At 36.3% G+C, this 27,210-nt stretch overlaps 1 protein-coding gene across 1 annotated transcript in view; it reads left to right on the top strand.

Moving 5' to 3' along the window:
* CCDC73 (coiled-coil domain containing 73) overlaps positions 1-27,210 on the top strand; it is a 113,212-nt gene that overhangs the window by 60,176 nt on the left and 25,826 nt on the right. The window contains exons 9-11 of the mRNA XM_044259030.1: positions 20,111-20,239; positions 20,741-20,800; positions 22,203-22,307. Of these exons, the coding sequence (XP_044114965.1) occupies positions 20,111-20,239; positions 20,741-20,800; positions 22,203-22,307 (294 nt within the window). The remainder of the gene's footprint in view (positions 1-20,110; positions 20,240-20,740; positions 20,801-22,202; positions 22,308-27,210) is intronic.

Below are 27,210 nucleotides of genomic sequence, written 5' to 3'. Positions count from 1 at the left end.
TCACTTCTCAGACTTCTGGCTAAGATTAAGTATAGGGAAGAGTTTGGTATATGTGGGGGACTGGAGAAAGTCTGGTATGACTAGAGCATCATGAGTGAAGGAGTACATTGGACATTGAGATCTAAATTGGCAGAAGGCCATAAACATTTTATTTCTCATGTCAGTCATTGGCTCAGAAGTAGACTAATGGCCTTAGTAGTTATAAACTAGGAAGAATATCATCCCACCTCTGGTTGTCAGTCATTTCTCTACATGAGAAACCAAACAGGAGAAACCTGACAATGTGGACGCCAGATTGGTGTGAAGTAAAGAAACCTGTTCTTTGATGACATTTTTGAATCCCTGGGTCCTCCAACCCTACCGTTCCCCCACCTCTACACTTTTCAGTTATGTGAGTCAGTAAATCCCCATTATTATCTGTGTTAGTTTGGTTTGGGCCAGTTTAATTTTCCATAATTTGCAACTAAAAATATCTTCACTGATACAAGTTGAGAGTGGTAGGAGAGGAAGAAGAAGTCTTTCCCACTTTATCAACATCCTATACCAGAGTGATGCATTTGTTACAATTGATGAACCTACTCTGACACATCAGTATCATTCAAATTCCATTGTTTACGTTAGGATTCACTCTTGGTTATGTACTTTATCTGAGTTTGGGCAAATGTTTAGTGACATGTATCCACCATTATATATCATACAAAATAGTTCTATTGCTCTCAAAATCCTCTGTGCTCTGCCTTTTCATCTGTCCCTTCCCCCCAACCCTTGGGAACCACTACTCTGCTACTATTTCTACAGTTTTGGAGACTTTTCCAAAAGGTTACAGAGAATATAGCCTTTTCAAATCGGCTTTTTTCAGTAATATGCATTAAGTTTTGTCTAATGTCTTTTCATGGCTTGGTAGCTTGCTTTTTTTTTTTTTTAAAGTACCAAGTGCTATTCCATTGCCTGGATGTACCACAAACTATCCATTCTACCGAAGGACATTTTGGTTGCTTGCACGTTTTGGCAGTCGTGAATAAAGCTATATGCAAGTTTTTGTGTGCACATAAGTTTTCAGCTTTTTTGGATAAATACCAGGGAGCATGATTGTTTGGATTATATAGTAAGAGTATGTTTCATTTTGTAGAAACTGCTAAACTCTCTTCCAAAGTGGCTATTTCATTTTGCATTCCTACCAACTGTGAATGAGAGTTCTTGTTGCTCTATATCCTCCCCAGCATTTGGGCTTGTCAGTGTTTTGGATTTCGCACATTCACAATAGTGTGTATGATATCTCTCTGTTAACAGTTTTGATTTGTAATTTCTTAATGACATATTATGTTGAACATCCTTTCATATGTTTACTTGCGCTCTGTATATCTTCTTTGTTGAGGTGTCCAGATCTTTTATCCATTTTTTTTAAGATTTTATTTATTTATTTGACAGAGAGAGATCACAGTAGACAGAGAGGCAGGCAGAGAGAAAGGAAGGGAAGCAGGCCCCCTGCTGAGCAGAGAGCCCGACGCGGAACTCGATCCCAGGACCCTGAGATCATGACCTGAGCCGAAGGCAGTGGCTCAACCCACTGAGCCACCCAGGCACCCTCTTTTATCCATTTTTTAATTGGGTTGTTTGTTTTCTTGTTGTTGACTTTTAAGAATTCTGTGTGTAATTTGGATAACAGTCCTTTATCAGATAGAGCTTTTAAAAATATTTTCTCCCAGTCTGGGATCTGACTTCTTATTCTCTTGATATTGTCTTTTGCAGAGCAGAATTTTTTTTTATAGATTTTATTTATTTATTTGACAGACAAAGATCACATGCAGGCAGAGAGGCAGGCAGAGAGAGAGAGGAAGGGAAGCAGGCTCCCCGCTGAACAGAGAGCCCGATGTGGGGCTCCATCCCAGGACCCTGGGATCATGACCCAAGCCGAAGGCAGAGGAATCAACCCACTGAGCCACCCAGGTGCCCCTGAGCAGAAGTTTTTAATTTTAATGAAGTGCAGCTTATCAGATTTTTTTGTGTGTGGATTGTAACTTTCGCATTGTACTTAAAAAGTCATTGCCTTACATAGAGTCAGCTAGATTTTCTCCTGTATTATCTTCTAGGAGTTTTATTATTTTATATTTTACATTTAGGTCTGCGATCCGTTTGAGTTAATTTTTATGATGAGTCCAAGATCTCAGTCTAGATCCCCTCCCACACTTTTTTTTTTTTTTTGCATGTGAATGTCCAATTGTCCCATGACCATTTGTTGAAAAGGTTAGTTTTGCTGATAGTTTGTCAACTATCATTTGACTGTATTTATGTGGGTCTCTTTCTTGGCTCTCATTTCTGTTCTGTTGATCTAATTGTTCATTCTTTTGCCAGTACCACATTGACTTGATTACTCTATTTTTATAGCAAGTGCTAAAGTTGGGTAGTGTCAGTCCTCCAACTTTGTTCTTCTCCTTCAATATTAAGTTGGGTATTCTGGACCTTTTGCCTTTCCATAGAATTAGTTTGCTGATACCCACAAAATAACTTGCAGAGATTTTGATTGGGATTGTAATGAATCTGTAGACTGAATTGGAAGAACTGACATGTTGAAAATATTGGCTCTTCTAATTCATGAATATTGAATATCTCTCCATTTGTTTAGTTCTTTAATATATTTCATTAGAGTTTTATAATTCTTATCTAGGTCTTAAATAGTTTGTTTGATTTTTTTACCTAAGCATTTAATTTTTGCTTAAAAATTATAACAAAAATTAAGAGCAGGAGATCATAGAAAATATCTGCCCCCATTTTCTATCACTTGTAATTTCCCAAGTGATAAAAGAGCTAAGACTATCTCTTGTTCTAATATCTGATTTTTCACCCTGACCCTGTGTGACTGGGCTCCTAAAACCCTTATAAATTCCTAAGTGGTAAGAGCACTAGGAGCATCTTTTGTTTTAATAATGTGACTCTGGGTGGGATCCTGGATAGCTCCTGGTTGGGGGTTGGTCATCAGAAAGAGCACGTCATGATTAGAAGCTTAACATTTTAGCCCTGCTTCTCTCCTACTTCCCTCTAGTCCATAAAGGGGAAAGGGGCTGGAAATGGAGTTAAGAATTGATCATGCCTACGTGAGGAAGTCTCCATAAAATCCCAGTAGTATCGTTTCAGAGGGAGGGTGATACAACTCAACTCCACCAGGACAGAATTCCCTGTGCTCAGGACCCTCTCAGATATTGCCTTTTGTATATCTTCCTCTGGCTGTTGATCTATATCCTTTATCATATCTGTTAAAAAACTGGTAAACTTAAGTGTTTCCCAGAGTTCTGTGAGCTATTCTAGTGAATTAATGGAACCTAAGAGGGGGGGATAATGGGAACCACCATTTATAGCTGATCAGTCAGAAACACCTGGACTTGCAGTTGGCATCTGAAGTGGGATGGAAGCAGTCTTATGGGACTGAACCCTTAACCTTTGGGATTTGACCCTGCCTTCAAGGAAGATAGTGTCAGAAGTGAGTTAAATTGTGGGGACACAGCTGATGTTGCAGACTTGCTTGGTGGGTGAAAACCTCCACATATTTGGTGACCATAAGTGTCAGAAGTGTTCTGTGTAAAGGAGACATACAGGAAAAAAACACAGGAGGAAGAACTGGATTTTTCCTTATATAAGGGGAAGAACTGTAGTTTTTTTCCAGTATAGAAAGGGATTGACTTTTGGGTATTAATGTTATATTCTACAGCCTTGTTATAATCCCTTATTAGTTCCAGGAGGTCTTTGTTTTTTTTTTTTTTTTTAGATTTTCTGCATAGTCAATCATGTCATCTGTTAACAAAGACAGTTTTATTCCTTCCTTGCCAAATCTGTATGTCTTTTTTTTTTTTTTTTGTCATGTCTTGTTGCATTAGCTGAGCCTTCCAGTGTGGTGTTAAAAAGTTTGGTGAGAGGGAACATCCTTGGCTTGTTCTTTTTTTTTTTTTTTTAAAGATTTTATTTATTTATTTGACAGAGAGAGATTACAAGTAGGCAGAGAGTCAGGCAGAGAGACAGAGGAGGAAGCAGGCTCCCTGCTGAGCAGAGAGCCCAATGCGGGACTCGATCCCAGGACCCTGAGATCATGACCTGAGCCGAAGGCAGCGGCTTAACTCACTGAGCCACCCAGGCGCCCTCCTTGGCTTGTTCTTAATTTTAATGGAAAAGTGTTAAGTTTCTCACTGTTAAGTTTGATGTTAGCTGAAGGTTTTCTTTTTAGATGCTCTTTTTCAAGTTGAGGAAATTCCCCTTTTTCTAGTTTGCTAAGAATTTTTATCATAAATAGGTGTTGGATTTTGTCAAATGCTTTTTCTGCATCTTTTGATAAGATCGTGTGATTTTTTTCTTTTGCCCATTGGTACAATGAATTTCATTAATTAATTTTTCAATGTTGAACGGCTTTGCATAAGTGGGATAAATCCCACTTGATCATGGTTTATAATTATTTTTGTACATTGTTAGATTCAATTTGCTCTTACTTTGTTAAAGACTTTTGTATCTACACTCATGAGAAATACTGGCCTATAGTTTTTTTGTAATGTTTTTGTCTTGTTTTGTTATTAGGATAATGCTAGTCTTATAGAATGAACTCAAAGTATTCCATCTGCATCCATCTTCTTAAAGAGATTATACAGAATTTGTATAATTTCTTCTTTTAATATTTCATAGAATTCACCAGTGAACCCATTTGGGTATGGTGCTTTCTGTTGTTAGATTATTAGTTATTGATTCAATTTCTTTAATGGATATAGGTCTATTTAGATTGTCTGTTTCTTCTTGTGTGCATTTGGCATGTTATGTCAAGGAATTGGTCCATTTTATCTAGGCTATCAAACTTGTGGACATAGAATTTTTTGTGGACATAGAATTTTTCGTAACATTTTTGAAATTTTCTATTTAATGTCCATAGGATCTATGGTTATATCTACTTTTTCATTTCTGATATTGGTAATTTATGTCCCTTCTTTTTTTTTTTTCCTTTAGGCTGGCTAGAGACTTATCACTTTTTTTCCCCCTGAAGAGTCTAGTTTTTTTTTTAATTTTTTATTTTTTATAAACATATATTTTAATCCCCAGGGGTACAGGTCTGTGAATTGCCAAGTTTACACACTTTATAGCACTCACCATAGCACATACCCTCCCCAATGTCCCTAACCCTACACCCCCATCCGACCCCCCTCCACCTAGCAACCCTCAGTTTGTTTTGTGAGATTAAGAGTTACTTATAGTTTGTCTCCCTCCCAATCCCATCTTGTTTCATTTATTCTTCTCCTACCCCCTAACCCCCCATGTTGCATCTCCACTTCCTCATATCAGGGAGATCATATGATGGTTGTCTTTCTCCGATTGACTTACTTCGCTAAGCATGATACCCTCTAGTTTCATCCACGTTGTCGCAAATGGCAAGATTTCATTTCTTTTGATGGCTGCATAGTATTCCATTGTGTATATATACCACATCTTTATCCATTCATATGTTGATGGACATCTAGGTTCTTTCCATAGTTTGGCTATTGTAGACATTGCTGCTGCTATAAACATTCGGGTGCACGTGCCCCTTCGGATCACTATGTTTGTATTTTTAGGGTAAATACCCAGTAGTGTAATTGCTGAGTCATAGGGTAGTTCTATTTTCAACATTTTGAGGAGCCTCCATGCTGTTTTCCAGAGTGGTTGCACCAGCTTGCATTCCCACCAACAGTGTAGGAGGGTTCCCCTTTCTCCGCATCCTCACCAGCATCTGTCATTTCCTGACTTGTTAATTAATTTTCACCTCACTGGTGTGAGGTGGTATCTCATTGTGGTTTTGATTTGTATTTCCCTGCTGATGAGTGATGTGGAGCTCTTTTTCATGTGTCTGTTGGCCATTTGGATGTCTTCTTTGCAGAAATTTTTGTTCATGTCCTCTGCCCATTTCTTGATTGGATTATTTGTTCTTTGGGTGTTGAGTTTGCTAAGTTCTTTATAGATTTTGGACACTAGCCCTTTATCTGATATGTCGTTTGCAAATATCTTCTCCCATCCTGTCAATTGTCTTTGGTTTTGTTAACTGTTTCCTTTGCTGTGCAAAAGCTTTTGATCTTAATGAAGTCCCAATAGTTCATTTTTGCCCTTGCTTCCCTTGCCTTTGGCGATGTTCCTAGGAAGATGTTGCTGTGGCTGAGGTCGAAGAGGTTGCTGCCTGTGTTCTCAAGGGTTTTGATGGATTCCTTTCTCACATTGAGGTCCTTCGTCCATTTTGAGTCTATTTTCGTGTGTGGTGTAAAGAAATGGCCCAGTTTCATTCTTCTGCATTTGGCTGTCCAATTTTCCCAACACCATTTGTTGAAGAGGCTGTCTTTTCCATTGGACATTCTTCCCTGCTTTGTTGAAGATTAGTTGACCATAGAGTTGAAGGTCTATTTCTGGGCTCTCAATTCTGTTCCATTGACCAATGTGTCTGTTTTTGTGCCAGTATCATACTGTCTTGATGATGACAGCTTTGTAATAGAGCTTGTAGTCTGGAATTGTGATGCCACCAACTTTGTTTTTTTTTTTTTTTCAATATTCCTCTGCTATTCAAGGTCTTTTCTGGTTCCATATAAATTTTAGGATTATTTGTTCCATTTCTTTGAAAAAAATGGATGGGGTTTTGATAGGGATAGCATTAAATGTGTAGATTGCTTTAGGTAGCATAGACATTTTCACAATATTTGTTCTTCCAATCCATGAGCATGGAACATTTTTCCATTTCTTTGTGTCTTCCTCAATTTCCTTCACGAGTACTTTATAGTTTTCTGAGTATAGATTCTTTGCCTCTTTGGTTAGGTTTATTTGTAGGTATCTTATGGTTTTGGGTGCAATTTTAAATGGGACTGACTCCTTAATTTCTCTTTCTGTCCTGTTGTTGGTGTAAAGAAATGCAACTGATTTCTGTACATTGATTTTATATCCTGACACTTTACTGAATTCCTATACAAGTTCTAGCAGATTTAGAGGGGAGTCTTTTGGGTTTTCCACACAAAGTATCATATCATCTGCAAAGAGTGATAGTTTGACTTCTTCTTTCCTGATTCGGATGCCTTTAATTCTTTTTGTTGTGTGATTGCTGAGGCTAGGACTTCTAGTACTATGTTGAACAGCAGTGGTAATAATGGACATTGCTGTGCTCCTGACTGTAGCAGAAGAGCTCTCAATTTTTCTCCATTGAGACCTGACTGATATTCTATTGTGTATATATATATATACACACCATATTGTCCTTGTCCATTCAGCTGTCATATGACACTTGGGTTGTCTCTATATTTTGATCTTTTTTCTTTTCTAATATCTGCATTCAATGTTACACATTCCCCTGTAAACATTGCTTTCACTGCATCCCACAGATTTTGAAAAGTTGTATTTTCATTTAGCTCAAAATATTTAAAAATTTTTTCCTGAGATTTCTTCTTTGACCCATGTGTTATTTAGAAGTGTGCTGTTTAATCTTGGAGTATTTTGGTTTCTTCAGGCTACCTTTTATTGAATTCTATTTTAGTTTTATTATGGTCTGAGAACAGAAATTGTGTCATTTTTATTCTTTTAAATTTGTTAAGTTGTGTTTTATGGTCCAGAATGTGGTCTATCTTGGTGAATGTTCCATATGAGCTTGAGAAGAATTTCTAATCTGTTTTTGGATGAAGTAGTCTATACACTTCAATTATATCAATTTAGTTGATGATACGAAGTTCAACTTTCATCCTTCTGGTTTTCTGCCTGCTGGATCTGTCCATTTCTGATGGAGGGATATTAAGGTCTCCAAATATAATAGTAGATTCTCTATTTCTTTTTGCAGTTGTTAGTTTTTGCCTCTTCTATTTTGGTACTCTTTAGGCATGTACACATTAAGACATTGTTATGTCTTCTCGGAGTATTCACTTCTTTATCATTATGTATGCCCCTCTTTGTCCTCAGTAGCTTTTCTTTCTCTGAAATCTACTCTGGTTAAAATAAATATAGTGATTCCTACTTTATTTTGATTAGTGTTAGAACAGTATATCCTTTTCCATCCCTTTACTTTTAATCAATATGTGTTTTTATATTTAAAATGAGTTTCTTGGGGCACCTGGGTGGCTCAGTGGGTTAAAGCCTCTGCCTTCGGCCCAGGTCATGATCTCAGGGTCCTGGGATTAAGCCCCGCGTCGGGCTCCTTGCTCGGTGGGGAGCCTGCTTCCCCCCCTCTCTCTGCCTGCCTCTCTGCCTACTTGTGATCTCTGTCTGTCAAATAAATAAATAAAATCTTTAAAAAAAAATAAAGTGAGTTTCTTGTAGACAACATATAATTGGGTCTTGTTTTTGGATCCACTCTGATAATCTGCCTTTTGGTTGTTGTATTTTAAACTCCTGATGTTTGAGGTGATTATAGATATAATTGGGATTAATATGTACCATAATTTTTTGTTGTTTTCTGTTTGTTGCCTTTGTACCTCTTTTTTGTCTTCCACTCTTTTTTTGCTATTTGTGGTCTTAATTGTACATCTTATGATTCCTTTTTCTCTCCTTTCTTAGCATTTCAAATGTACTTAAAAAAAAACTTTTTTAGTGCTAGTCCTGGAATTCACAATGTATCTTCAGTAAACCAAGTTTTCTTTCAAATAACATACCACTTCATGGGTAGTGCATGTACCTTATAACAACAAAACAGTCCTGATTCTTCTCTCTTGTCACTTATATCATCGCTGTCATTCATTTTACTAACACCTAAGCATACATAATCAACAATATTGTTGCTGTTGCTATTTTGAACAAATGGTTATTTTATGAGTTTCGAAGCAGAAATATTTTATTTACTATCACTTATTCCTTCTCTGATTCTCTTCCTTTTATTAGGTACATCAGAGTTTCTGACCTATATTGTTTTCCTTTTCTCTGAAGAAAAAATTTTTTTTAACATTTCTTATAAGGCAGGCCCACGGGCAACAAATTTGCTCAATATTTGTCTTAAAAAGTTTTTATTTCTCCTTCACTTTTAAAAAAAAGATTAAAAAAAAGATTTTATTTATTTTTTATTTGTCAGAGAGAGAGAGAGAGAGTGAGTGAGCGAGCACAGCTGGGAGAGTGGCAGGCAGAAGGAGAATCAGGCTTCCCACTGAGCAGGGAGCCTGATGTGGGACTCAATCCCAGGGCTTGGGATTATGACCTGAGCCAAAAGCAGATGCTTAATTAACTGAGCCATCCAAGCATCCCTCTCCTTCACTTTTTTTTTTTTTTTAAGATTTTATTTATTTGACAGGGATCACAAGTAGGCAGAGAGGCAGGCAGAGAGAGGGGAAAGCAGGCTTCCCACTGAGCAGAGAGCCCGATGCAGGTCTCGATCCCAGGACCCTGGGACCATGACCAGAGCTGAAGGCAGAGGCTTTAACCCACTGAGCCACCCAGGCACCCCTCTCCTTCACTTTTGAAGAATAATTTCAGAGGGTACAGAATTCTAGGTTAGTGGTTTTTTCTCTCAACACTTTAAATATTTTACGTAACTCTCATTGCTTGTATGGTGTGTGAGAAGTCAGATTGTAATCCTTTGTTCTTCTGTAGGTAAGGTGGTTTTTTCTCCTCTGGCTTATTCAGTATTTTTTTTTTAAGTATTGATTTTCTGAATTTTGAATATGATATGCCTAGGTATAAATTTTTTGGTGACTTATCCTTCTTGGTATTCTGTGAGCTTCCTGGATCTGTGGTTTGGTGTCTGACATTACTTTAGGAAAATTCTCAGTCATTACTTCTTCAAATATTGCTTCTTTTCCTTGTTCTCTTCCTTTTCCTTCTGGTATTTCCATTATGCATATGTTACATTTTGTGTAGCTGTCCCACAGTTGGTGGATATTCTCTTTTGATTTCCTTAGTTTTCTTTCTTGGTTTTGAGTTTTTGAATTTTGCCATCATGTTAAGTTCATTGATACTCCTCGATCTTGTCCGTATTACTATTAAGTCCATCAGAGGCATTCTTTATTTTCATTGCAGTGTTTTTGAGCTAAAGCATTTCTTTTTGCTTTTCTATTTAGAATTTCTTTCTCTCTACTTACATTATCCATTTGTTCTCCTATGTTTTGTCTACTTTTTACATTAAAGCATTTAGCATATTTTTTTAAATTCCACGTTTGATAATTCTAATATTTCTGCCATATCTGACATGGGTTCTGATGCTTGTTCAGTCTCTTCAAACTGTTTCTTGACTTTTAGTATGCCTTGTAATTTTTTGTTGAAAGATGGACATGATATACAGGTGAAAGGATTTGCTATAAATAGCCTTTAGTAATGTAATGATAAGGTTCAGGTTGTTGTGGGGGGGTGGTTGTGAAGTGTCCTATGATTAGGTCTCATTCTTTTGGTGAGCATGTGTCACTGGACTGTGAACTTCAGAGTATTCCTCAGTTTTTTCTTTCTCTTGGGTAGTACAGCATAGTTGGAGGGGGCTAGATTCGGATATTATCCTTTTCTGGGGTAGTTTAGGGTCAGGTCCAATAATTTCTTCTGAGATCAGTCCTTGTTAAGAAGAACAGAATGCCCTGACATATTTCAAAATGGTTTTTGAATTTTGCCATCATATTAAGTTTCCTCTCTTTCCCCTGGAAGTAGGAGGGAATTTTTTTCTGATACTGTGAGAGGTCTTGGAAATGAAATTCACAAAACTCTGTGTATGTGTCAGGGAGGGGGTTCCCACTGTGACTCTGTCCTCTGTTTTTGTTTTTTTGTTTTGTTTTGTTTTGTTTTTTAACTGTCAGAGTTGTCTATACTGAGCCTCTGGCAGTCAGTCAGTCACAGTTCAGGCTTTCCTACACTGGCACTATTTCCTGCAGAGGTTTCTGTTTGTGGGTTTTTGTTCTGTTAATTTGCCAGTCTGTTTCTCCAATTGTTGAGGTAGCTATTTGCCTTATGACCTCATTGCTCTGACAGATCTAAGAGGAGTTGTTGATTTTCAGTTTGTTCAGCTTTTACTTGTTGTCAGGATAAAATGCTGTCAAGACAAAGTTTAAGCTCCTTACTTGTTAACTGGAAATAAATCCCCCTATTTTTATATTTAACTATAATTTTATGAAATGAAAATTTTATTAAGAATCTAGAATAACAGATTTAAGTTTTGAACAGAAGTGTTTTGTGCTGTGAGATAAATAACATACTTTTATGTATAATTCAAGAAATCGGAAAATTTTACTACTTTCTGTTTTAGCATTGTTTCAAGGAAAGCAGGATTACTTAGGATAAAGATTGAAGTGTCTTCTAAGTGTTTAAACCAGAGTCCAAAGGCCATTAATATTTGTAACACTATTCTATCTAGTTCTTTGATCTTATAACTACAAATAAGTTGGTTTTTTGGACAATCAGGAATAGGAGTAGCTCAGTATAACACAGAAGGGGATAATAAGCATATGTTCCTATCCCTTAAAAGTCTTAATTTTGTCTAGCAAACCAGATAGTTTTTATGTAGAAAACATTATTTTCAGTCACATCCTGGAATATTAAAGATGGGTTTTTTTAATATAAGAAGAAAACCTGTAATTTAAAAATTTGTAGTTTCATATCAGAAGGTTGTTAAAAGGACCATTCATTTTTATTAATCTAAACTTCAAATGCAAGTACAAATAACTAAATACTGATACTGAAGAGTTGTGACTAAGCACATTTTCAGTGATGTCTCTTTGATTCATTTATTTTTTCATACATTTTTTGGAATTTTTTAAATCCATGATTTAATGGATTAATCATATTAATTTAGTGATTATATTAAAATTTTCATATGCTTTTATTCAGTTTGTTTTTGCATTATTATAAGAGGATTATACCTTCTAAGTTTCTGTACTAAGTTATGTGGTTTTTTTCATTAAATAAAGGCAAATGTTTCATTATAATACCATATTTCTAATGTTAGTTTAAGACTGACCTGTAGATGGAGACGAGGCTCATGTAAATCCATGGAGAGTCACCATTAGTAGTTTAGAGTAAAAATAATGTCTTTTTCTTTGCATAAGTAGAATAGTGTTGCTCAGGAGCACAGTTATCCCTTTCCCTGCCAGGGCTAACTAAATGTACTGTTATACAGTGGTGGCCTCGCTCCAGAGCATTACAGTTAGTGACTATGTTACCAAACAGTTCTTAGAAGAGAGAGTGTATAAAAGGGTAAAGTGAGAGAATTTTATTACCTTGAAATTTCCAAGTCTCAGTGGCTAAAAGAGTGAAAAATTTAAAATATATTTTAACAGGTATTTTTAATATTTCAGACATTCTAGGTATAAGTGTACTGTATGTTGTATGTAGTCTTAATTTTCAGCTCTAAGAAAACTTTTTCATTCTTTATTGTCATTTTTAGAAGCTAATTAATTCTAGTAACATTGATTATATCACTCATTTAAAACTTTTAATCCTTAATTTTCCCAAAGATAATTTTTATTTTTCTCTTATTCTGTTTTATGATTTTGTTCAGAACAGTTAAGCTATTGGTTTGTGGTAACATGGATTTTTTTTTGTGTGTGTGCAAAGTTAAACAGACCAAACTTAGTTGTTAGATTAAACTAGATATTACAGTTCTGAACGTTGGATTCACCATTATGGCAATCATGAAGAATTCCTGATATTATCTGTGAGCAGCATTCATAACCTCTGCTGTTTGTCTGAGTAAACGTCAAAGCGCTCAAGGAGATAGTGATATTTAACAGACTACCCTGTACCAGAAAAGGAGGGGTAAAGGAAAAAAGAGCACAATATTTATGACTCTAGGAACTATAAGTTGTAATTTAATGAGATCAAAGCATGTGCTGTTTACTTGCTGCACTAACAGCTTTGAATAAAATGGTTAGAAAACAGACAATGTACTAAAAGTTCAGGATATTTAAAAGCAATAAGGGCTATAAAATCAAAAGCATATTTTCAGTGGATAATCATTTCATGGAGGTCTCTGATTTCAATTTATTATGCTCTTAAGATTAATTAATATATAAGAGAAAAAGAAAGACATAAGAAATGATTAGTTTTTACTTTTGTCAGCTATATACTGAGTTTTTACACTTACCCTCCCCTTTCCCACTTCCTTACTGTTTCATAACAATTTTTGTAATAGAAATTGATGCCTTTTAGAGTATCTCCTAGAAAACCTAGCTGATTAAAAAGCTCCACGTTTTTAGTTGTTGAAAAGTATAGAAAGCCATAGAAGTTTGTTGAACTTTGTAACCTTGACAGAAAAAATAACTTTTAGAAAAATGAATCCTTGGGACGCCTGGGTGGCTCAGCCATTAAGCATCTGCCTTTGGCTCAGGTCATGATCATTGGGATCCCTCCTCGGCAGGAAGCCTGCTTCTCCCTCTCCCACTCCCCCTGCTTGTGTTCCCTCTCTTGCTGTGTCTCTCTGTCAAATAAAAAAATAAAATCTAAAAAAAAAAAGGAAAAATGAATCCTCTTTTATTAATTCAGAGAATTAAAAGCCACTTGATAGAAATATGTTTTAGCAGCATATACTTCTGTTTAATTGTACTTTTATCTGTAGAACTTTGTATTTTAGGATTGAATCTAGAATAGATTACTAGTATAAAACTAGTATAGAAGGCATCTAATAATTTCTAAGTTGTTTGAATGTTTATTTATTTTTTACAGGTGTATCTTGCTTTAGGAAAACCCAATATAAAAAAATAAAAGTTCAAAGTTACGAATTTTAAAACTACCAATTTAGTACACAAAAAAAGCAACTTGAAAGCAAGTTTTTTGGAACACCATTGTGTAAAGAAAGATGTACATTATTTTAAGTCCAGTATTATTGGTGGCTTTTTAAAAAAGTAGAGTCAATCGAGCACAAAAGATCGTTTTTAATACTTGGATGATATGTGACTAAATACTGGGTAGCAATATAAAAATTAGCCAAACATCCCATAAATCTGAGTTGAGATTAAAACTTTGAGGTCCTCTAACAGACATTTTTCCTTTGAATTAACCTCTTAAATTTTTAAGAAGTTAAATTAATTTCTGAAATTACCAGTTGTTTTTTTTTAATATCCTTCAGAGTCCGTAGTCAATTTGACTACCATCTCATGTTTTCAAATGTTTATCCAGGGTGAAAATAACAAGGTCAATATGTTCTTTTGTTCAATACGTTTGTTAAGTCAAAGACCCTCTAGTCTAGTGTAATGTTTTATTATACGGTCTTATTTCTGTAATTGTTGTTTTCTAGCATATTCTTGGATCTGTACTTATAATGAAAAATTAACCTATTTTAAAGATTTTTTATTTATTTATTTGACAGAGATCACAAGTAGGCAGAGAGGCAGGCAGAGAGAAAGGAGGAAGCAGGCTCCCTGCTGAGCAGAGAGCCCGATGCGGGGCTCGATTCCAGGACCCTGAGATCACGACCCGAGCCAAAGGCAGAGGCTAACCCACTGAGCCACCCAGGCGCCCCTAGAATTAACCTATTTTAAATTCACAAATTTAGGGCTATCTATTACAACAGTCACGGTTATTTTCTAGCCAAAAAATACGCTGTTCTTTTAAAGTTAATATAATGCTAGTGACTCACCATCTACTAACTTTATTTTTCCATTATTGTACTGGTCTGCTCACATTTAAACCATGAGCATCTGTCTATATACATGGTGATCTGTAGGGCTGTGGTTGTTACATTGAATGGAGTGAAGCCAGCTGGTTCAACCAGTGATTAAACCCTCAGCATTATACTTAAACGTACCACTTTCTATTTAGTCTTACAAACTGACTGTGAACTGTTGTGTCATTAATAATACTCTGTCTGGCTCACATCAACTGCTCTTACCAAATATTTTTATTGCCTTTTGTTTTATCCTGAATAAATCAACCTTAGTGTTCGTCAAATCTTATATTAGGTAAAGTCACATTTTTTTTCATAATCATGTTTATCAATTTTCTTCTTATAGTCATTATAATGTTTAGTTCCTTTTATTTTATTTATTTATTTTTTTGCATTTTTTTCAATTTATTTATTTTCAGAAAAACATTATTCATTATTTTTTCACCACACCCAGTGCTCCATGCAAGCCATGCCCTCCACAATACCCACCACCTGGCACCCCAACCTCCCACCCCCCCGCCACTTCAAACCCCTCAGATTGTTTTTCAGAGTCCATTCATTGAATGTATTAGGCTGCTATAGGATGAGTATAAAACATGGTGCCTTTCCTTGAGGAGCTCATGGTCTACAGGAAAATTCTTATTTTTAGATATGAAAAAGTGAATCTTAATTCTTTAAATAAATAAAAGAATATTTAACTATACCATTATTAAGACTTTATTTTGAAAGTAGAAAAAATAATCCTAAAATTCCCTTGGATTCACTTAGTGGTAATAACAGGTAATAGTGCCTGACATGTAGTAGATACTCAACAAATACTTGTTGCATGAAGTATTACCCAGCACAAGATTTGTTATTTTTTAAAAAATTAAATTTCTAATTTACAGATGAGGAACTTGAGACAGAAGGAAGTTAAATAAGTTACCTAAAGTTACATAACAAGGAAAATAAAGCCAGGACTGGAGCCTAGACATATTTTGACTCCAGAGCCCACAATTTTAACCTTCTTAATAGTGATAGCAGCATAAACAATTTGTCCATGTACATTTCTTCTTTTATTCCTCATTAGAAACCATATATTTATTAAAAAGGGAAATTGTTTACTATTCATACTCCTGAAACAGCAGCTCCTTCTATGTTTTGACTCTAAAGGTCTGTAGACTAGTGTATGCAAAAGGTCATCCCCTTTTATGACGTACTGTAATTTCAGGGTCAGCAGGCCACATACTGGATTGATTCTTCATTCTCCATCTCCCTCCTTTCTCCCTCCACATCCCCCCAAATTTATGCAGCTCTCCTTTCAAAGGAAATCCTCTTGCTGACTGTGAAGATGAACCATTGCTGGAACACTGAAACTTCTTTTGAGGGAATTCATCTCATGTAACCTTCTGTAATTCGAAAAAATATGAATGAAGGACTTTTAAAAAATATAATTTAATATAATTAATATAATTTAATATATTTTTTAAATATAACAACCTATGGCTCAGGCATAATGATTTGTGCTTTTTTGGCTTTCTTAATAGTCTCAGAACATTGTTCATCACTGTTTCTTGTTGTCTTAATATATGTTCATCTATTTCTTCAGTGAAGCAGACTTCCGATTTCCTTTCCATTGCATGCTTTCTTTTTCACATTTCATGGTTTTTCTTTTCACTTCTTTTAGCTTCACTTAGGCACTCTGGAATAATCTTTTTCCTTCATTCTCTTTGTCTATTCAATTATATTTTCCTTTAGAATATCTCATATTTGCCATTCTTCATTTCTTAAAATATAGACATTTATCATCTCATGCCTGGATTGATAAAATAGCGCCTCAGGCAGTGTTCTTTTTTTTTTTTTTTTTAAAGATTTTGTTTATTTGTTTGACAGACAGAAATCACAAGTAGGGAGAGGAAGGCAGAGGGGAGGGGAAAGCAGGCTCCCTGCTGAGCAGAGAGCCTGATGCAGGCCTCTATCCCAGGACCCAGGGATCATGAAGGCAGAGGCTTTAACCCACTGAGCCACCCAGGTGCCCCTAGTCACTGTTCTTTTATCTGGTTTTTATTCATTTTTTAAGGTGTTTATTTATTTGAAAGAGAAAGTGAGCAAGAGAGAGCACACATGAGCATGAGAGGGAGAAGAGGGAGAAGCAGTATTCCCTGCTGAGCAGGGAGCCTGATGTGGGTCTCAATCCTGGGATCATGACTTGAACTGAAGGCATATGCTTAACTGACTGAAGCACCCATGCGCCCTTGGTTTTTATTCATTCTTGTTGCCAAACTATTGCTGGTTTACTAGTTCATTGCTTCTATGTGCCTGATATGCTAGATACTTAGTATATAGAGAAGGAATGGTTGATTGAATCTTCTCTTTTGCCTACCAAATCAAGTCCCAATTTTTTTTCCAGCTTTATTAAGTTATAATTGACATATAACATTGTGTAAGTGTCGGTGCATGACATACTGATTTAGTCCCATACTTATTTTTTTTAAAGATTTTATTTATTTATTTGACAGAGAGAGATCACAAGTAGGCAGAGAGGCAGGCAGAGAGAGAGGGAAGCAGCTCCCCGCTGATCAGAGAGCCTGATGCGGGGCTCGATCCCAGGACCTGGCACCATGACCTGAGCTGAAGGCAGAGGCTTTAACCCACTGAGCCACCCAGGTGCCCCTGTCCAATACTTCTTTAATTGACTTTTCATAACTTCTGTGGTCTGGCCCCATTCTATATCTTCAACATCATTTCCTACTACTTCTTAAACATATTCTGTTCAATTTAATGGAAAATTTTTGTTGCAATTGTCATAATTCTTCATTGTTCCTTCCTTTTTGCCTTTGCTCTCCTCCACAGCCCTTAAAATCCCTTCTTTCAGTTTATTTTTATTGAACAGGATTGAGTCAGGAAATAGATGGCACCTTGGAACGGGTAAAAATGAAAAATTTGATGAAGCAGCTGTCTACAAAGTTATGGGCAGAGTTCAGGGAAACCAGGGGGAGGTCTGAAGCACCACAGGGATAGAAGCAGTGGGGGAATGATTATACCACATAAACCTGAGGGGGCAAGGGACAGAAGCAGATAGTGGGAATCTGGAAAGAGGTGGAACCTTTGGTAAAGGTAGAGAGCTATTGTCATTTTGTGATCATGTGGGGAGGAAACAAGGAAATACCTCAATCTCTCTGTCTTCCCAGCATACTGATTTGCTGGTGCCTTCCGGAGATTGAAGCCAGCCAGGAGTCAGAGGGCAAGAATTGTTTGCTCTATCCACAGATATCAACACACAGGGGACAAAGCAGTGTGAAGAAAGGGTGGAGAGTGAGTCAGGACAGGCAAATGGAGGATATCTGGTATACTACTCAGTCTTCAACGCATACCTCTTTTGTTCAGACTTCTTTCATTATTCAGTACTTGCTGATTGTTCTCTTTGTATCGGCCACTAATTTGTCTGCCTGCTTTTCTAAGAGTCAAGTCCTCTCTCCTGACCCATGCCTGGTCACTTTAGCAGTTGTTTATGCAATGCACATACCTGAAAGGGACATGTGAACCAAAACCATTAATCCTTTCTCCTGGATTGTGAACTAGGTATTGAGTTATGGGTGAGTTTTCATGCAGCATCTGAAGCTATAACATGTAGAACTCTGGACATATTGGCAGCCCTATTTTCCGCTGCTCGCTTTTCAGCTTCCTGAACATTACACTCTTGATTTTCCACCTACCTCAGTTGACTGTACTTCTCAGCCTTCCATAGTAGCTTCTTCTGGAATCCATGCGTGTTGGAGTTCTTTAGGGCACAGTCATTTGCCATCATCTCTCTTCTAACTAATAACTGAGTGAGTGCCCTTATTTCCATTGTTTTATATACTGTTACATACTACACTATATATATGTATGTCCTGTACATTGATACTTTAAGAAATATGTTTACTTTAGAAAAAAAGGAGAAAATTCTAATCAGTACAATGAAGACAATAACAGTTTCTTGTAATCTCACCACCCTAATGAATTAAACTTTTTTTCTACAAAAGAGCTGTTTGTTGTTAATATTTATTCAGTTCTTATATATAGACTTTTAAAAACTAAAGTATATTAGTCAGGATTCTTAACTCTAAGATGATTTTTGTTAGCCAAGGAATTTAGATGTTGGTTATCTCAGACTTAGAAAATGGTCAGAAACAAGGGAAGCTTTGCAATATCCAAGACCACACACCATAAAACCAACTTCCACATGGACCATTATACATTGTAGGTTGTACTGTCACTCTTGACTATCGTGGATGCTGCTTCTGCTTTAGTGGTACCATTGTTGTCCATGGAAATGTGATGTTACTACCATTGTCCCTAAAGTCTATAGCAGAAGGATTTGTAGCAGTTCTTGTTCTTTGTGATATTGCTTCCTGATCCAGTATCCAGGATGGGTACATCTGATTAGCAGAATCTAGCCTCATGCTTAAAAAGCTACTATCTGGCATTTCTGGCTCGTCTAGTGGACAGTGGACTCATAATGTAGAATCCCTCCAAAATTTAAAGGGAGGTCAGATACTATGTAGTTAAAAATGTGAAAATAGGGTTCTTGAATATTTAATATAGTCAGTATCCACAGAACAGCAGAATAATAAATTACACACCAATTCAGAAGTTGGTATTTCAGAATTTTAATGTATTTGGATGATAGCTATTAAGCTCAATGGACGTGTAACTTCACAAATGAAGACTTCTTTTGTACCTTCCTCAATTCTAATAATCTGTAATGATGCTAGAGTTATTTTTCTGAATTACAAATCTTATGTCTTTCTCCTACTCAAAATCCTTCAATTATTAATTCCTTATTGCCTATAGGATAAAATTAAAGCTCTTTTAATCTTGGCCTATAAGCCCTTTCAAATACTTGAATCCTGTCAGATTTCTAGCCATAACCATGAATACTCTACTCCGCCCCCTCATCCATTACATATTAGCTCCAGCCGTAACCTATTCTGTTTCCCTGAAAAGTGCCATACTGTTTCATGTTTCTGTAGTTTGTGCATGCATAGTCTTTTTGTCTGGAATGGCTACTTTTTTGTCCTCTTTGTAAGTTTATCTTTAAAGGCTCAATTAGTTTTAAAGACTTAAAGACTCAAGGCAGAGGCCCCAACCCATTGAGCCACCCAGGCACCCCAATCTTTTTCTTTTTTATGCTTCTATACATTTCTGTAATATAGCCCTCATCACATTAGATTATGATTATTTCTCACATAAATTTTTCTTATTAGGTGCTAGGGAACTTGGAAATCTATAATCTTTTGTTATTTTTTATCTCTGTAGATTTTTTTGAATAAGTAATAAATAAAAATACCCTACTTCTGGTGGGTTAGTTATTTTGGTTAGAATGCTCTTTTTAGGGAAAAAAAAATCATGCCTTCTCTCCCTATAGCATTCCCACCTTGGCTAATTATCTTGTAAGGGAACTAGGGGAAATAGACCTTTATGGATCAGTAGTATTATCTTGCTATGTGAAGTACAGTAAATTATAATGATACATTTAAAATGGACTTTAAAACTGTCAAAAAATATCTCGCTTTGATAAAATGTTTATACTGAACTTTTTATATTTCTTATGTGAAGGAACTAAAAAAAGTTACGTCAGACTTGATAAAGTCCAAGGTCACATGTCAACATAAGATGGGAGAAGAAAACATCCATTTAACAATTAAAGAACAGAAATTTCAAGAACTTCAGGAAAGATTCAACATGGTATTTAATCAAATATATTCATGTTTATATAGTGTTTTTGTAAAATGAGAATTTCAGGCTTATAATATTAAAATGTTCCTTCTTGGTAAAGTTAACATACGTAGTAAAAAAAAAAGATACCGTGAATTATTTTTCATTATTAGGCAATTTTTGCCATTATCAACAAGAATTTAAGACAATAAAATTTGTCTGTAAACCATTGTATTTCCAATCTCATATAATGTCAGGTAATCTGTGGTACAGTGGCATCTCCAGAAAAGCTTTTGGAGATGAGAATTTTGTAATTTTTTGACATGAATATTTATAAATTTACACAGTAGCCTATGTTGGGCATCTCATACCACCTTTATTTCACTAGGAGCCACTACTTCACCAGCAAACAAATGTTGGTACTCTGGGGTAAGAAGGGGTCATGACTCTCCTAAACGTATGGATCACTGAATTAAATGTAGAATTTGCTGAATTTTATATCATAACTTGAAAATTACTCACTTTTTAAAGGAGTTGGAATTAAATAAGAAGATTAATGAAGAGATCACACATATTCAAGAAGCAAAAAAGGCAAGCAATCATAAGATATTTGGGGAGCCAGTAAATATTTTTTAAAACCAGGTATAATATGGGAAATAAATTAAGTTAAATAACAAATGGAATCATGTTTAGGTCAATTTCCTGGTGCATAGTAAGCACTGAGAGCCTATTTAATGGATGCACATGTACCTTTTTAACCAGGTCTCACATATGCTCCATTAAAAAATAAAGCCAAGGAATGAGGAGAGGTTTGTCCAAGGGTATAAACTTCAGGTATGAGATGAATAAGTTCTGGGGGTTTAATGTACAGCATGATGGTTTTAGTTAACAAAATTGTGTTATATATTTGAATTTAAGAGATCAATTAAAAAAAAAGATCATTAAAAAAAAAGAGAGTAGATCATAAATGTTCTCACCACACACACAAAAAAGGTAATTATGTGAAGTGATAGAGACGTTAATTAATCTTATTAGGGTAATCATTTAGTACTATATGTATCTATCAAATCATGTTGTACAACTTGAGTTTACAGAATGTTATTTGTCAGTTAAGTCTTTTTTTTTTTAAATATTTGTTTTATCCATTTGACAGAAATCACAAGTAGGCAGAGAGAGGGGGAAGCAGGCTCCCTGTTGAGCAGAGAGCTCGATGTGGGCCTTGATTCCAGGCTCCTGAGACCATGAGCTGAGGCGAAAGCAGAGGTTTAACCCACTGAGTCACCCAGGCACCCCTGTTAATTATGTCTTAATACATTTGGAAAAATATTATATTAAAATATTTGATAAATAAAAAGAGTAATAAATCAGTTTTTTCCTTGATAATTTAGACCATTGGTACCCTAGCAGATAATTATTGAAATGTATGTATGCTTAGAGCATGCATTTATAGGATGTTATACTCTCTTTGAATCTATTTGATATTTATAATTCCTCTATTTAAAAAAGGTCTGTGAAAGAAAAGTTCTCCTGTTTCTTTTTTTGTCCCCTCTGTTTTTCTGGTTTTCCTCCATTTTATTCTGAATACATACTATGACATCCTAGCTCATTAGCAATACGACGTTTCAGTAATGATAGATTTACTGTTTTTAAGACAAGCCAACAAAAGATTTGGTTTTAAATGCTTCACATTTTCCAGTAGTGTCTTATACTGTCTCATACTCATTCATGATCCATTTCAAAAAACTATTAGTTATTTGAAAAACTCTTGGATATAACAATCATATAATGTAATTATTTTATATATTTAGTATAATTTTATATATTTAATAAAATGTGCTACTAGTTTCTTTCATTCTTATTTATTATGCTGTTGAAATTAAACTATAAAGGTAAGTTAAGAAATTAGAAAATGTAGTTTAAGAGTGAATTTAGAAACATACTTACAGTCTTAAAATTCTTCCAACTAATATACCTTATTTATAATTTTTTAAAGGATATCATCATTTCTTTCCAACATATGCAACAGTTACTTCAGCATAAAACTCAAGTTAGTACTGAACTGGAAGCAAATTTGAAGATGTTAAAAGAAAAGAATCAGGTTGTATATAGAGATAAAGAAAATATATTTCCATTTAAGGAGCTTTACCTGTCTAGTTGCATTTATCTGCCCAACTTTATCCAAGATCATTTTGAATTTTAGGGGTAAGATATGGCCTTCTTCATCAACTTGGTATCAATGTCTAGAGTAATGAATTTTTTTAACATTTAAGTTACTATTTAAATGTTCAATTTTATCAAGTATCCGACTTTATTATGTAACAGATTGGATGGGATTCTTTTTCTTTGTCTTAGAATTGTGACCAAAACCAAAACTGAGAATAGAAGAGAGCAGTTAGTGAACTTCCAGAAATTGAGGGCAGACCCAAAAAAATGATTGAAGGAGGAAGGAAGTTATCATCACTGATGTCTTAGGAGTGAGAGTTCAAAAGAGAGGCTTTTCTATTACATCCCTGGTTGGGAAGCATGTTGGGAGTACATTTTCCTTCATAAACTACATGAAGGAGTCTACATGAAAATCATGTAAAGACTGGAGTACAAAAAGGGGAAAGTGCCATCTTTTTTTGTAGATGGATGCTTGAGATACTGTAGAAACTTGAAGGTCCACTCTAGTGTTGCCAGAGTAAAATATGATAAGTTCATGTGGAAGAACTTGGCATATGTTTCTTGAAGTTTGGAATTCTACCAAGAACATATATACAAATGTACAGATATGGTCCAGGGATTTTAAGGACAAAAGTTTTTGGAGTGACATGTACCAATGGGGCTTGAAATGTAGTATGCTTGTTCTGATACTATATGGCCCAGGAAAGATGCAGAAGAGAGAACTTTGGTGGCTCCCCATGAAGGAACATGGAAGTTAGTGGAAGGACAGAAATTGTCCTGTGTGCCACTGGCCAAGTGATGGGATGTCCAATGTAAGAGAAGGAGCTGGGAATGTGCTTCACTGGGGTGACCGGTGGAAGATATTTGTGCTCCTCTGAAGGGATTCTTGGTAATGAAGGTGAAGCTGAACATTTCTTACGGTTTCACTTACTTGTGAAGCGTAAGGAATAGCATGGAGGACATTAGGAGAAGGAAAGGAAAAGTGAATTGGGGGAAGTTGGAGGGGAAGACAAAGCATGAGAGACTCTGGACTCTGAGAAACAAACTGAGGGTTTTGGAGGGGAGGGGAATGGGAGGATGGGTGAGCCTGGTGGAGAGTATTAAGGAGGGCACGTATTGCATGGATCACTGGGTGTGGTGCCTAAACAATGAATCTTGGAACACTGAAAAAATAAAATAAAATTAAAAAAAAAACAAACAAACTACAGTGGCCTCCCATGTAAAGACCACTGTCAGGGGAGGCCAAGGCCAACTTCCTGGATGTGTAATTGGTGCAGCTGCATAGAGACCCATACTCAGAAGGATTTTGTGTTTCAGGTTTAACCTTCTAGGCTCACTCTCTTAAAATTTTTATTAATTTTTATATTTGAATTTATGTTTGTCAATTACATCTGATGGGAAAATGGAGCATGCATTAGGGGCTTGGAGCCTAAGCTTTCTCCTGTCTCCTGCTGACTCTTAGGACCAGTTTTTGACTGCTGTCTCTTCCATGCTTTGTTATCCTGGGCCCTGCCTGTCCTCATCCTGTCTGCTTCTGCCCCACCACTGTTGTGGTCACATTGGTGGGGAAAGGTCTGTGTTCTACTGTTGTTCCTTACCTTTGGTGGAGGCCTAAATATAACAGTGAGGGTCTGGGTCCATTGTATGTGCCCTGCAGCATCTGGTGTCTCTGGTTGGCAGTGTGTTGGCACATTAGGTAGATGACTTGGCAGGGAGTGAGTCCCTCAGTCCAGATACTGAGGTATATCCCTGCCTGGCAGTTGTGGTTGGTTGGGGGTTACCCATTTATCATGGGACAGAAGGATTGACTTGCCCACCTCCATCCAGGGCACAGTGTATGGGTCTAGTAGCCTGCAGGAGGTAGAACCCTGTAGCTGGTGGATTTTGCTTGTGCTGAGCTGTGTGGTGAGGTTCTTAAGCATCTTTGAGGATCTGCATTTGCCCTGTGAGTATCCCCCTGCCCAGGGATCCATGATGTTAAATAGAAAATAAAAAGCACCATGATAAGTTGACAGGGAGAGAAAGAAAGACCCTGAAGGAAGGAAGAGGTTTTGTACTTTGGTGCCTTTAATAATGTGTTTTCACTGCCTTTTCCATTTTGCGTTGGGCCCCACAAATTGTGCTGACTTAATCATCATTGAATGGAACCACACTTAACCTAAACAATGCAAGATCTGTCTCCTCACCATTGATGTTCTTTGACTAATCATGTACAGAGAGCTTTGCCTTCTTCATTTCTCTTTCCTGCCCCCAGTACTGTAAAACTTAGACCTAGGAGAGGGAAGAAGTATGCTGGCGTCAGACTCTTCCTTCCTCTTAAACTCTTCAATTCCTCCAGTAAGACTAGTAAAAAAAATTTCTCTGAAAGTACAGTTATAAGCAAGTATCCCCCCATCTTTTTTACCCACCCTATAGATAGATGACTGGAACTTTTAGTATTTTGAATCTTCTCCCAAGAAACACAGAATAAAATTTACCCAAATTCTTTATGAGCAGCAGTTATCAGGATTGTTATACTGTCCATTTAAAGGAGTTGAAACAGATTTTTTTAGGCCGGACAAAACATTAGTGATCAGCCAATCCCATCATTTCATTTCACGGTGAACTAGAGATCCAAAAAGTGTAAGCGATAGAGTTCAAGGTTTCCTAATTAGTGGCAAACCCAAAACTAAATTTTTGAGCTGATTATACTCTAGCACTGTTTCTACAACACTGCATTGTTAATGTATTCTTCCTAGATCTGTGAGACCTGCCACTTTTGTTAGATCACTTACTCGAAAACCACTTTTTAAATTACTTTTCATGAGCTCTAAATGCCATGTTTATGTGTTGTTGAATTCTGCAGAGCGTGCAGTAGACAGTCATGTGTTCTTTGAGTTAACAGGGAATATACCTATGGTTCCAGAGTTTTTACCTCTAAGTGCCAATATCTTAGATAATCCAGATGCCTCTTTAACTAGCACCATTATTATTTGAGCCTTGATAGTACATAGAGAAACTAAATTTTGAATGGAAATTTCAGGCAAAGTAATGTCAAGAAGAGGATAGAACTATCAGCTTTTTATTTTGATAAGTAAGGACATTAAAAATGAGCAACACCATCTGTCATCATTTTTATTTTATAAAAAAGAATATTCTAACCCCACATGTTAAGGATATAATCTCAGAATAGATACAGTCCTTTACAAGAAAAGACCTTTGGTGACTTGTATAGACTTTGTTTGCCATTAACTAGTGACATTTTGTTATGAGTCAGTACTGGTTTACAGACTGGTATTGGAGAACCACTGATATATAGTATAACAAATATTAATGTTGAACTATTGCTGAGGATTATGCCGAATAGATATCTCCTCCATTCTTGAGGAGCATTCTAATTTCACCTATATTAAAAGGGATCATTACTCTTCATAATGGCCTACTTTTTTTCAGTGCTCTGCAATCATGCTGTCATCTGTCTCATTTTTTTGACAGTATAGTTTGAAGAATAGAAACCTGAATTCCCAAGACAGAGAGTATTTTCTACTATGATTTAATTATAGTTTAGTCTAAATGTAAATGTAGTTCTGCTGCTGTAGTCATAGTGTTAACAAGAATAATTTACTTAGTTTGCTCCGATAGTCATAGTATTAACCAGGGCAAATTACTTAGTTTTTGGTATATTAAAACATTAATAGAGGATTTTATTTTGACTTGCTGCAATATCCATTTTTTCAAGATGGTTTTTGGGTTTCTTCATGCAGATACAAATAATTTTCTATTAGAGTCTAAATTCCTTGAGAATATTAATAGTTTCATGCATGTAGCATTAAGAGCCTAAAAGAGTATCTGGCACATAGTCAGAGCTCATTATGTTTTATTAAATTAACGAATGATTAAAAATGAATCCATTCAGAATCTTCCAAAGTTCAGATGTTGCCAGATCTGGGCTTCTGGTTACACATGTTGAATTGAACCCATACCTTAACTTCTGTTTCCTTCTGAAATTGCAATAAAATGACATTAATAAATCCACAGGGACAAGTAAAGAGAAGAAATAATAAAAATTAAGTTTTAGGGATGCCTGGGTGGCTCAGTTGGTTAAGGCACTATCTTCGGCTCAGGTCATGATCCCAAAGTCCTGGGATCGAGTCCCACATCGGGCTCCTTGCTCAGCGGGAGCCTGCCTCTCCATCTGCCTTTGCCTGCCACTCTGTCTGCCTGTGCTCACTCTGATAAATAAATAAAATGTTTTTTTAAAAAAATTAAGTTTTAAGTGGGAACCAAATGGAAAATAAGCAGCTCACTTAGCAAATGAAAGTAGAAACCCAGGCCAGAGGTGCGGGAATGCTCAGGAACTGCAAGCGCGGTGTGCCTCAGGAGCTGATGTGCGACTGAAGCCAGGAGCTAGAAGGCCTGTGGAAGAAGTGAGAAGCTAGCTTCCCTCAAAGTCTCTTCCCTATCTTGCGCACACGGCACTGCCTGTCTTCTGCTTGGCAGGAGATTGGAGATTTATGTTGGAGAGTTTGAGGGACAGCTGAGGTGGGGAAATTCAGTAGTGTCATGGAGACGGCTTATACCAGGGGAGCTATTTGTTAGAGCTGTTGTCATTCTGTGAGCTGGTTGTGATTGAAATTGCCTGTGGCTGGAATGTTTCAAATTGGCAAAGTCTATAAAAAGAAAGTTTGGAGCCCGTTTACCAATATATGTTACTGAGAGAATTATATTGAAAACAGGGTGGAAGTCTAAGTACTGACATCTGAGACCTCCCGCTCTGTTTCCTGATTTAGAGGACAGCCAGCCTTACCGCTTCCAGACAGGAGAACGAAGATTCCTTTCTTTGGGAACTGACTTGCTCA

This window comes from Neovison vison, chromosome 7 (assembly GCF_020171115.1).
Source record: "Neovison vison isolate M4711 chromosome 7, ASM_NN_V1, whole genome shotgun sequence".
In the NCBI taxonomy this organism is placed as follows: domain Eukaryota; kingdom Metazoa; phylum Chordata; class Mammalia; order Carnivora; family Mustelidae; genus Neogale; species Neogale vison.
The sequence above is the reverse complement of the archived record's forward strand: the minus strand, read 5'-3'. Positions and strand labels throughout refer to the sequence as shown.